Raw genomic sequence first — 11971 nt, 5'->3', positions numbered from 1 at the left:
AAATTCCTCACGAGCAGAAAAACAGTAGCGTCGTAAAACAGCTGTAACTCTTATTCTGTTAATCCAATGAAGTTGTAGCTTATATCGTTGGAAAGCTTATAAAATTCTCCACAACTTCTTTATAGAACACTTTTCCAAATTCCGTAGATAACTTGGTCAAAAATAGTGCACAATAGAAATTCCGCAGATAACCGTGTTGATCCCACGCCACGAGGGGGAGCTCACGCGGATGTTCCCGCGCCGCGACGTCGTGTTCCATCACCTCAGCCGTTACCTATTCAACCCGAGCAACACGGTGTGGGACATGGTGACACGATACCACTACTCATACTTCACCGAGGCGGACGAGCGCGAGGTGCACAAGTTCCCGTGGTGGGCACCCATCTCCACCGACAAGCTCTATGGCCAGATCCTCAACTCCTCGCAGTGCGAGGACATCCGGCCCGGCGTCGGTGTGCCCACGGACGACAAAGCCACCAGCGCCGGGCAAGTCTCCAATGGCCAGCCGGCAAAACAGAAGGTCGTACTCATTGTGTCCCTGCATGGTGAGTACTCTGAGAAGCTCAGGGGCCTGTACCACGAGCACGAACCGTCGGGCTAGGAGGTGGTGAGCGTGTACCAGCCTACGCAACTGGGCTGGCAGCAATCTAGCGAGCAGCGACACAACCAGAAGGCCCTCACGGAGATGGTGCTGCTCAGCTTCTCGAACGCGGTGGTCACCACCACCGTCTCCACATTTGGATACGTCAGTCAGGGGCTAGCGGGTCTGAGACCGTGGGTGCTCATGAGCCCCGTCGATGGCAAGGCGCCTGGCACGCTGTGCCAGCGCCCCGCTACCATCGAGCCGTGCTTCCATGCGTCGCCGAACTATAATTGTCGGGCCAAGGTCAATGGTGACTCTGGCAGGATGGTGCGCCACATCCGACACTGCGAGGACTTGCCGCTGGGTGTGCAGTTAGTGGAGCGATTAAAAAAACTAGAGATAGTGTTGTTGCATTGCTTGCATCACATGTTCAAACTCATGTGTTAGTCTTTTTTTCAGCTCCATATACTCCGAAAAACTATTGAAACTAGAATGCGACAATATGAGATATGAAAATCCTTTTGGAGAAATCTTTGTGGAAAACCTCATTGTGGGAATAGGTCATCTAGGAGATGACCATCCCTGATCTTTGCAGCTCTAAATTCATCACATACCATTTTCATGAAAGGACTTAGATGTTGTTTGGATGGATTTTGAGAATCCGGACAAAAACATCCTAACATTTTTATTGGATTTCGAGATTCTAAAAATATGTGAATTAATATCCCTATAAAATCTAGCCTGTTTGGATGAGAATCTAGGATTGTGAGATTTTTTCTATCTGGATTCTCCAAATCCGAAGGATCCAAACGAAGCCTTAGTAGGTAGATTTACGAAGTTAACTCAATATTTGTTTTTTATGATGTTTATTTCCCACTTTGTTGTTACACATGGGGATAAAGCATATTAGGGGCAATTTGTTTAAAGATAATGCTCTTATGGAACCAATTTGCATCTGAACAATACAAGAAACATTATATTTGTATATAATAGTTAGTGATTCAATGGAATCAAAATTGATTATCCAATAAAGTAATACATATTCAAATAATACTTCACAATAAGTGGAACTAATCATTATAACCTTATTTGATGTCTCTCATAAGAAGTTTGCCCATATGACATCAGTATGTTACATAGGGTTTAAATACCTAGTGTCTCAATATCCCACTAAGGACATATCTCAATTATTTAAAAGTAAATCAAGATCTTTTGGTGCTATATAGATGTCTATGGATACCTGTAGCACCCGATTTTTAGAACAAAATCAGATACACATTATATGTGAGCCCAGGAAGTCAAATCTCACATATAGCTACAAATAAGGGTAATATCAATAGACAATGCTTAAATACATAACGTATTAGTATAAAGAATATAACCTCAGAGTATAGACCGCGGAAAGACAATTCCGATCTTCAGGCGAAGACTCCAATCCACAGGGACAACTGACTGGTTGATCACAAGCCTAATTCCTCCAAACTCTAGCAATCTGGTACCCATCCGAGATTTTTATCCAAATAATTAAAAAAATATAGCAAGTGTAAGTACATGTCATACTCAACAAATATAACATGGGGTTCATGAGGCTCAAAAGGCTGACACTGGTTTAACTGCGATCAGCTTTTAATGAGTCATGATTTTTAGCAAGTGAGTAGCAACAAGTTTATCACAAGCCCATATAAACACATGATCAGGTAAACATGAATAATGAATAGCATAAACAGTAATCATTAGCGAGCATCTTTATCATCAGTATCCTTTAGTGTTCATCATCTATTCCGTAAGGGTTCCAAGGCCGCTCGTGACCGTGAGCACGGCTGATATACCAGTTTTATACTCTGCAGAGGTTGTACACTTTTACTGTGAGTCGTGATTTACCCTTTCACCCAAGGTGATCAGCCTCTTGACCCACTACCAAGGAAGGTCGACAGGGTTCACTATGAAGCCTTTCAAATGTTCGTCTAACAAGTTAGGGTCATTAGATTCACTCGGCAAATAGATGTAGGAACCCTCCTATCGAATGGCATAATTCCATCACGGCTATACACATAAGAGTAGAGGTTGTCCTATACCCGATTCGTCAAGCCATTCTTACGCCAATAAAGGTAACCACCAACAAGCTAGAAAAGGTCCTCATACTGAGCTAAAGCCAGAGCCATGTAGCCCTCACAATTGCACTGTAAGTCCCGGATAAATCACTTACAGATAAGTCCTTAGGAAGAGTAATCTAGAGCACCATAAATAGCCTAATGCTCTAGTCCTCTTGTTCCATGTTGCTAAAAAGCATCTTTTAAATGTTTATTGCATATACCATTAGTGTTACAAGATCACGGTCTTTAATTGAGCACTAGCATCATACTACCCAATGCAATACCCCAAAGGTACCAAGGTATAAGGTACAAAGTACTAGGAATTCCTTAATGGCAGTCAAGGTAGACACATGCAGTATGAATTAAATGATTAAAGGTGAATAGGTAACAAGGAAGATCACATGCTATACTTGCCTTAACTTGCTTTTCCCCCAAAGCAATACGCTCAAAAGCCTTTAGTATTCAACTTTCAATCTTCTGCTTCCAATTCTCAGCTTCTAGTCTTAAGAGAACAGCTTCTTAATCACCACGTAAACCTCACCGATTGACTGAACCATATATCACCACACATACATCCATACATGGCATACAAACAAGAATATATAAGAACAGTACACCAACCCATAAAATAAGCAAAACGGCGTATCGCTACGAACACACAACCGCAAAAGACACGCTATATGCGATTCAACAAAAAAGCGACTATCGAAGGATTTTCAGTGCAAAGGAAAATAAAACCTATCCATTTAACTTATTTTAACTGTAGAAACACATGTAAATATTTTCATTAATAAACTTGATTTATTGCTTAAGAAAGAGCGTAGTATAAAACCTATATTGACTTTATATTCTGAAAATGATGCAAGTGATAGTATTAATACAATTAACTTTTTTTTAACTATCAAAACACATTTGAGTAACATGAGAACCACTAACGCCACTGCGTAGAACACGCCGATAACGAAACTACGGTACAAAAGAAACGACTACCGGAGTTCTATATTATAAAAGAAAAGCCTAAATGCTTGATTTATTTTAATTAAACAAAGTTATGGAGAAGTTATTAGTTCAGATTAGACTAATCATAATTTAGTTTAGAAACAGAGTTTAAGCTAGTCATATTTTATTTACAAATATCCCGACATCATTTATTCCAATTAAACTTTAACTTGCAAAAGCAAAATAACATATGAGAGCATCTATACGAGTCTATTATATGTAGCGTGTTTAAACAAAGTAAATTATAACTAGTCACATTAATATTTATGTATAAAATTCCAAAAATAAAACCTATATTGATTTTAATTATAAAACTAGTTTAATTGAACATTAATAAAATTAATATCTAATTATGAACATATAGACATGTGACATGATAAGCGCCGCTGATAGGTCGTAGATCATAGTGAGTTGAAACTAACGCGGCAAGGAACTGAAACTGATCTAAAATAGATAAGATGTGAAGGACAAGTGCACGTAGGGTTGCCTTGCTTTGCACTTCTACATTGCATGGCGAGCTGTGTTCTCTAGACGATGAATATGCGAAAAGTATAGGTGGCAGGAGATACGTACAGATGCGTGCATATGCACTTGATGCATTTACTGCACAAACCTTGCACGTTGTACAAAAGGCGTGTCTTGATTACCTCCCTGGCAGTGAAGAAACGTGCAGGAGCTGCTTGCTAAGGCGAGGATAGAGGCATGAGCCTAGCTTGCTTGGGAAGAGGGGCAGCAGCTGGCAAGGACGCTGGTTCCCTGAGATGGATGGCCGGCGTGCAGCATAGCAAGCAACGACGACATGCAAAAGCTGATTTCCGGAGGCAGATGTACGTGCGGCAGACGAAACAATGGTGACCGTTCTGGTTGGAGGCCGGTTGAACCCCACGCCGGCAACGAACTCGATTAGGTGCCAAGGAGATGAGAACGATAGCTTGATGGTCCTTCTTCTCGACATGGTTTTCTCAGGCTTGAATTAGGGCGTTGCTGCAGCAAGGTTCACGGTCAGCAACGAGAGAACACAGAGGCAAACATGAATACAGGGCCAAACAGGAATATAGGATTAATTTGAGCAGGACTAGCCTCACCTCGCTAGTAATGAACGGTAGCGGCTCGGTCAGTAGCAGGGCTCGACTTGTTGCATGAAAGAGAGGAGGGCCAGGCTAGGCAGCGCGGTGGCGACGGCGAGAGAAGAAGAAAAATCTAATTTACTACACAAGGGATTTTTCAAACTAGGGGTTCCCCTTACGGTAGTTTTGGTGTGCTTTGCCCAAAGGGTTGGTTGATATATATAGGGAGAAAGACTCCCCACATCCACGTTAACTAGCGATATGGTACTAATTAACGTTGCACCATCCACCTGCACTAATGGGCCTAAATAAACATTAAAACCCATTAGTAAATAATTGCATGGGCCTTTGAGATTTATTAGGATTATTGCACATGGGCTTTGAGAGTTGGATGGAAAATGAGTTATATTATTCATTTTCGGAATTAATTAATTTCACAAATAAAATAATTCTAGAAAGGTCTAGAATTGATATTTAAGCCACGAAAAATACTCCGAGACCTCCGAAAATTTGGAAAAATTCCCAAAGGCATTATGGAACATGAGGAACCCAAATATAGTATTTGGAGCTCATAAAAACATTGTTGGGAACTTGGAACATAAAGATTAAGGTGAAGGAGGTAGGAACTAAATTCCAGAAAGAAGCTGAAAAATTCCTAGAGATAGATATTCGTCTCCTAAACGTATAAAAAAGCACACACTTTTGCACATAGAAACACGAGGTGCGACCGGGCATGAATGCAACAAACACGTTTCTACCTTAGGATAAATTTTAAATTAATGATTTTTTATTTTCCTATGTTTTCATGTGCACAAAAATTCTAACTTAAATCTTTTTAGCTCTATTTCCAAAAATTCAAATTTTAGGGTGTTACAATACCCTATCTAACTCCCACCTAATGGTGTTATTGGACATTTGGAGTTGTGCTATTTAAAAGCTATAGCAAGATATTTGTGAGTGCAATATTAGGCATGTTTCAGCTTGCAAAATACATTACTGTTTTGATGGCACTAAGGTTTTCATCACAGGGCCCAATGGATATTGGTCCAATTTAGGGATTGTACGATCATGAGTGTTGATGTATATGATTATCTAATATATATCATTTGGATATTAGTAGGTTGTTGGAGACCATAAAAGCTAGAGGGACATCCCACACTTCAAGATATATACACTCGAATCCTGAGAACTTAGCCCTGTTCGCTTGAGCCACTTTTCAACCATGAAATAGTGTTTTCCTCTCACAACATTTCAGCATAAGCATCAACATAAGCCAAATTTCAGCATAAGCGAACAGGGCCATATCAAAGGCATAGTAAGCACAATTATAGATTGATTAGTGCATGTTTAGGCCTTATTTGTGAGATATTGGACTATGCCCTTGTAACTCGGTGACCCAGAGCACTTGAGGTCTTTGTGACCTTCCTATGAAGGCGTGGTGGCCTCCTAGGCGGCGGTCCTCTAATCTTCATGTGGAGCGGATGCGGATTGGTGTGCAGGGGACGAGGGACTCCATCCCTCGTGTGGTGAATCTCCATAGTGGACACAACATCAAGGTGACTAGAAGAGCCGGGTAGCGATGGTGACACCGTGTGACTCATAGCACTAGACTTTGGTTGGTAGATGCCTTGTATGGCAAATCCAACAACATGACCAGAAGGGGCTCGATGACCACGAGCGTACCTTGGTCAAGCTCCAATATGGAGTAGGAGTTGCAATTTGGCAACCAATACCACAGGATACATCACTGTATCTCCGAGAGTTTGCTCCCTCTATCCTTAGCTCTTTACTTACCATGTTTATAACTTCCGATTTGTGCTTTATTTGTGTGACCTTTATATTTTGAAGACACGCAGGAGATTTGTTTTAAAAAAATATCTTAATTTGAAGGACTTTAAGAAATATCTTCTCTTAGACGATATATACAGAGCTACAAACAAAGATATGTACCGAAGACTATAAAAAGTTAAATATGAAAAGTTTTTAAGACCAGAGGTATGTAATAATAAGTACAAAGATGAAGTTGTAAGGAGTCAGTTAGAGTTGGGCATCTTATGTCAGAAGAATAAAGCTCCTAAAATGAGAGGTGGAGCCTTACTGTATCATGTGATTTATAGTTGGGCCGGGTTCAGTAGTGTTTTGCGGGCTAAGTCACAGGTCCTCATTCCTTCAACCTTCAACACATTTTTTTGACAAACAATGCTCCGCACAGGACGAAGAACGGGCTCAATTTATCAGAAAGTGGGCTGATTATAGGCCCATGGCTCTCTTTCCATGGGGCTGAACGTGTCACGCCACCACCACTTTTCTTCGCAAACGACATGTTTGATAATTGATATAGCTTCTCCGCAAACCATTTCCCTGAAAAGCTGTATAAATAGAGAAAAAGTATTCTCAGGGGTAAGCTAAGCTAATTTAACCTTTTTTTGCGTTCTAATATAAATGGGACTATGGAGAGAAGTGCACCCATAAAAAGATGTTGAAAAACACATTGTTTGGATTTTAGTTCTAATTTATTTTAACTATAAAAAACTTATAATATGTACCAAACAGGCTCCAAATTATGGGAACGAAGAAATGGATTGAACACCAGGGACATGGAGGAGGCAGTCATGTAGGAGAGGGTAGTGTCAGTTCATGTAGATATACATTTTTTTATATATAAACATGTACTCCCTCCGTTCCAAATTATAAGTTGCTTTGACTTTTTTGATACATTCTTTTTGTTGTGCATCTAGATATAATAATATGTCTAGATGCATAGCAAAATGGATGAATTAAAAAAGTCAAAATGACTTATAATTTAGAACGGAGGGAGTACATGTACAAAAGTAGACATCTTGGATTCACTTATCCTCGTACCCTACCTCATGAGCAGCTTTAAGAGATTGAGCAATGAGTCTCAATATTAAACACAATGTGTACCGCTAAATTAATAACATTATTTTTTCTAGAATAAATTTAGGAAAAAAAAATATGAACATCCATCTCAAGTATATTAGAACCAAAGTGGATAGGTTCCATCATAATAAAGAACTTAAACAACTAAGCCACATACTGAGTTCTAAACTACATTTAACCAATTGGCTTATATGACACATAATTTATGTTCGTTGAGCAACAAGAATATGCTTTATGGCAAATCTTGCTAGCAGGGCCTGATTAGGTAACTGCCCCCAACTTGACAACTCCTGAAGGGCTTGTTCGGTTGATCAATTTTGACTTGCAGGGAACCTGTTCGTTTGAACTTATCAGCCTGATTTATTATCCATGGTATAATATTTTTTTTTCTTATAACAAATCAGCTTCAGCCGGCTTATCAGCCGCAGAAATCATCAGCCGAACAGCTCAAACTGAGGATTAACAGAATAAACTCAAAGATATGCAAATCCTAGCCCCCAAATGTAGATGACTAGATGTCTAGATGTAGATACAATCATCCGTGAGTTAGTTAGTTTGCTGGGTTGATTGTCGATGCATTACGACTTTGTGTGCAGAATTATCCAATTATGAAGTGAGTTGAGACAGTGCTTATCTTCTTTGGAAACATGCCGCAAAGAAGGCTCGTTCTTCATCTCCTATGGTTAAGAGATGTCTCAAAGTAGCGTAGCAATCTAATTTCGTGCCCAAGCTTCTTTTATGCACACTTTGGCTTATCAGTATAGTGTTATAAACTATCTGTATTGTTATTTTTTCCAAGTTTTGAGCTTATTTTTTAAAACTTTAGACTTATTATGTTAATTAGTACCTGTGTTCCAATACTGTGGGCCAATGTTTATAGTTATTTACCGAATTGCTAAATTAATTTTTTTGAATAGTATGTGAATTTTTTTAGCATAGCTCATAAAAAAAGAAAGTACTAGTGCCCGGACATCTGGACGCCTGCAGCTGCTGCACGCCCACGACAGGCGGGGACTGCCCACATCGCTCCCCGCACTTCCCCCTCTGCTTCCCGCACCTGCCGTCGCGTAGCTTCTCCATCCCTCCGCTTCCCGCACACATACAGAGCGCCCAACAGCTGCAGTAGACGTTTGTGACAAGTGAGTCATAGTGTAACATGTGTAATATCCGATCTACTTTTAAAACATCCAGATAAAACATTTGCAACATGCGTCTGAAAGACAAATGAAACACTTGAAACATGCGTCTGAAACACTTGCAAAAACACCTGAAAAAATAGTGCAAAACATATGCAACATCCAAATAAAAAAACTTGCAACATACGTTTGAAAAAACATAGGAAACATTGGGGACAAATGTTTGCAACATACGTGTACAACCATTGCAACATATGAGACATCGCGATCTACTTTTGCAACATCCATACAAAACACTTGCAACATACCTCTAAAACATCTGAAACACTTGAAACATGTTTGCAACATTCGGTTTCAGCGCAACATCTCCTTGTTGCTCGAGAAAATGGAGGATCGTCGGTGTGTGAAATTCACCGGTGTAGAGCTCACCGGTAGCGCGCAGATCGCCGCTTCGACGGAGAAGGCTGCGGCGGGTCACTCCAATGGAGAGAGAAAGAAGGCTGGGGGAAGGCCTACTGGTCGTCGCTCCTGGCACGAGCCGCTGCTGGAAAGGGACAGAAGTGACCGGACGGACGCGATGCAGACCGAAAGCCGCACGACGGACTATGAGAGCAGTGGAGAGGGAGGAAGGCAGGCGGCAGCGCTAGGATGCGGCGGAGAGGAGAAAAAGGTGCTCCGAGCAGCCATGGCCCGCGTGTTTTCTGGCCGGCGAACAGAACAGGTCCATGCATGCATCTGGCGACGGCACAGACTGGGCGTGCCAACTCGTGCCGCGGAGAAGGAAGGACCGCGGCTGCAGCCACGCGGGGAAGCAAGGCCGGACCCTGTGCTGCCTCTCTTCTGTTCCGCGGAGGGAGACGCGCGCGGGCGCAGGGAACAGGGGAGCGCGCGGCACCGTCTCGGAAACATTGCGCTGAGCCACCACGCGTTAGGTTGACATCGAGCTCAAGCCCTCTACCACAGAAGAACATGTTCCATGAACGTTACTACGCGGCTGTGCATGCAATAGGATGTCCACGAGGCCCATGAACCATGATGCACTAACCCCTCTCTCTGCCGGTGAGAGGGTAGCGCACGATGCAGGATCAAGGTTTACGAACTTAAAACAGGCACAATAGTGGCGTAACCACCACGTCCTGTTGCAACCGGAAAAGAATCCGTGCTACAGCATGCAGCTTCTGGTACTTGAGACTGTTTCTGAGTCCAGCACGAGGACAGTAGCAGCTGTTGGCTATAGCAGGCAACGCTACGTCAGATTCGTACTGTAGGAACGGGGCATTTTTACTGTAGGGGCGGCTGGGGTTGGGGACGCCCCTACAGGGGGCGTCCTCGGGCCCCAGCAGCCTAGCCGCCCCAACAGATGGCACTGTAGGAGCGGCTGGTAACCTGAGCCGCCCCTACAGTTGGGGCTGATCTGTAGGGGCGGCTCAATCACCAGCCGCCCCTGTAGTGCCTATTTGTCTTTTTTTTCAAATTTTAAATTTTAAAAGGTTTAAATTTAGTTAAATAATAAGATAACCAAAATAAAAGTTGTAGATCTTGATGAGTTGAACAACTTTTGTATTCATCACTTTTATATTTGAAATCATTAAGGGTTTTAAAATTTGGTTTGAACTTGTCAAATTTCAAATTTCAAAATTTAAAATGTGTAAAACATTGTCACATCCAATTTTGATCAAACTTAAATGTTGAAGCATGATTTTAGAAATTTTTAGAAAAAAAAAACCATCACATTTGGAGTTAGTATGAGGGAGAACAAATAGTTATAAAGTTTACCTACAGATTAAAAAGAGAAATCACACTGTTCTAGATGATCCTTACATGATCAGAGTGAACAGTGTGATTTCTTTTTTTAATCTGTGGGTCAACATTGTAACTAGTTTTTCTTCCTCATACTAACTCCAAATCTGATGATTTTTTTCCTGAAATTTTCTAAAATCATTCTCTATCAATTTATTTTGTTTGTTTTGTCAATATATACATATGAAAAGTTTGAGCAATTTAAATTTTGAATTTCAAAAAAATGCAATTTCAGACAAGATTTTGGTACCCCAAATGATTTCAGCTAAAAAAGTGATAAATACCAAAGTTGAATAACTCATCAAGATCTACAACTTTTGTATTGATCATTTCTTCATATGACAAAGTGGTAATGACATTGTTCACAAATGTGACACATCTCTCGTAAGGTTTTAGAAACTATATGAGACATGTGTAAAATTAGTGATCAATGTGTGCTAAGAATTTGCCAAATGAATAAATGACTAAAATAAAAGTCGCAGATATTCATGAGTTGAACAACTTTGGTATTCATCACTTTTTATGTTGAAATCAATTTGGATCTCAAATTTTGGTTCGAACTTGTCATTTTTCAAAATTTCAAATTTGAAAGATTCAAACTTTGTTAAATGACAAGATGACTAAAATAAAAGTTGTAGATATTAATGAGTTGAACAACTTTGGTATTCATCACTTTTTATGTTGACATCATTTTGGGTCTCAAATTTTGGTTCGAATATGTAATTTTTTAAAATTTCAAATTTGAAAGGTTCAAATTTTGTCAAATGACAAGATGACCAAAATAAAAGTTGTAGATCTTCATGACCTCTACAACTTTGATGTTTATCAAATTTTCATTTGAGATCATTTGGTGTCTTAAAATTATTTTAGTAGTTTTAATTTTAATTTTTTAAAATTTATTTTTTTCCCATTTTTAAAGGTTCAATTTTGCAATTTTAAACTGTTGTAGTTGTTTTAGTTATTGTATATGTAAATATATCTATAAAAAATAATTATAAAATTTTGTACTGTATTATTTATTATTTACATGTGAATAATTTTTTTCCCATTTGCAGCTCTGGGCAATATTTTAGGGACCAAAATATATATTTCGCCTTTAGCCTGATACTTGACATCGGCCCAATACATCTGCAGGCCTAGCTGGAACCTTCCTCACCGTGAGCCGTTGATCTGTAGATCCAATGGTTGACATCTGACATGCCTCTCATGAACCCTAGTATATAGCCGGAGAGGACGCATGTTTGCGCAGCCCTCTTGCCGTCGCTGTGCATCCATCCCCGTCTCCTCTGCCACCCTGCTCCCCCCACATTTGCATCTGGATCTCACGAACCAGCATCGGGCTCCCTCCCGGCACCGGTCGGTGGATCCTACAGCAGCAGCGGTTCTGAGCCT

At 40.5% G+C, this 11971-nt stretch overlaps 1 protein-coding gene across 1 annotated transcript; it reads left to right on the top strand.

Moving 5' to 3' along the window:
• The first annotated feature begins 685 nt into the window (after positions 1 to 685).
• On the top strand, positions 686 to 1169 carry LOC136495956 (galactoside 2-alpha-L-fucosyltransferase-like). Its single transcript, XM_066491725.1, has 2 exons — positions 686 to 954; positions 1043 to 1169. Exons 1-2 carry the CDS (start codon positions 686 to 688, stop codon positions 1167 to 1169), a joined length of 396 nt encoding a protein of 131 aa, XP_066347822.1.
• The last annotated feature ends 10802 nt before the right edge of the window (positions 1170 to 11971 follow it).

The sequence above is a fragment of the Miscanthus floridulus genome, chromosome 12 (genome assembly GCF_019320115.1).
Source record: "Miscanthus floridulus cultivar M001 chromosome 12, ASM1932011v1, whole genome shotgun sequence".
Lineage (NCBI taxonomy): Eukaryota > Viridiplantae > Streptophyta > Magnoliopsida > Poales > Poaceae > Miscanthus > Miscanthus floridulus.
The sequence above is the reverse complement of the archived record's forward strand: the minus strand, read 5'-3'. Positions and strand labels throughout refer to the sequence as shown.

What these genes read in the sequence shown, in the direction of transcription:
- LOC136495956 (XM_066491725.1), top strand. Translation starts at nt 686, where the DNA reads ATGGTGCTGCTCAGCTTCTCGAACGCGGTGGTCACCACCACCGTCTCC. An exon ending in GACTTGCCGCTGGGTGTGCA is followed by an intron (nt 955 to 1,042) that starts GTTAGTGGAGCG and finishes TCTTTTTTTCAG; the next exon opens with CTCCATATACTCCGAAAAAC.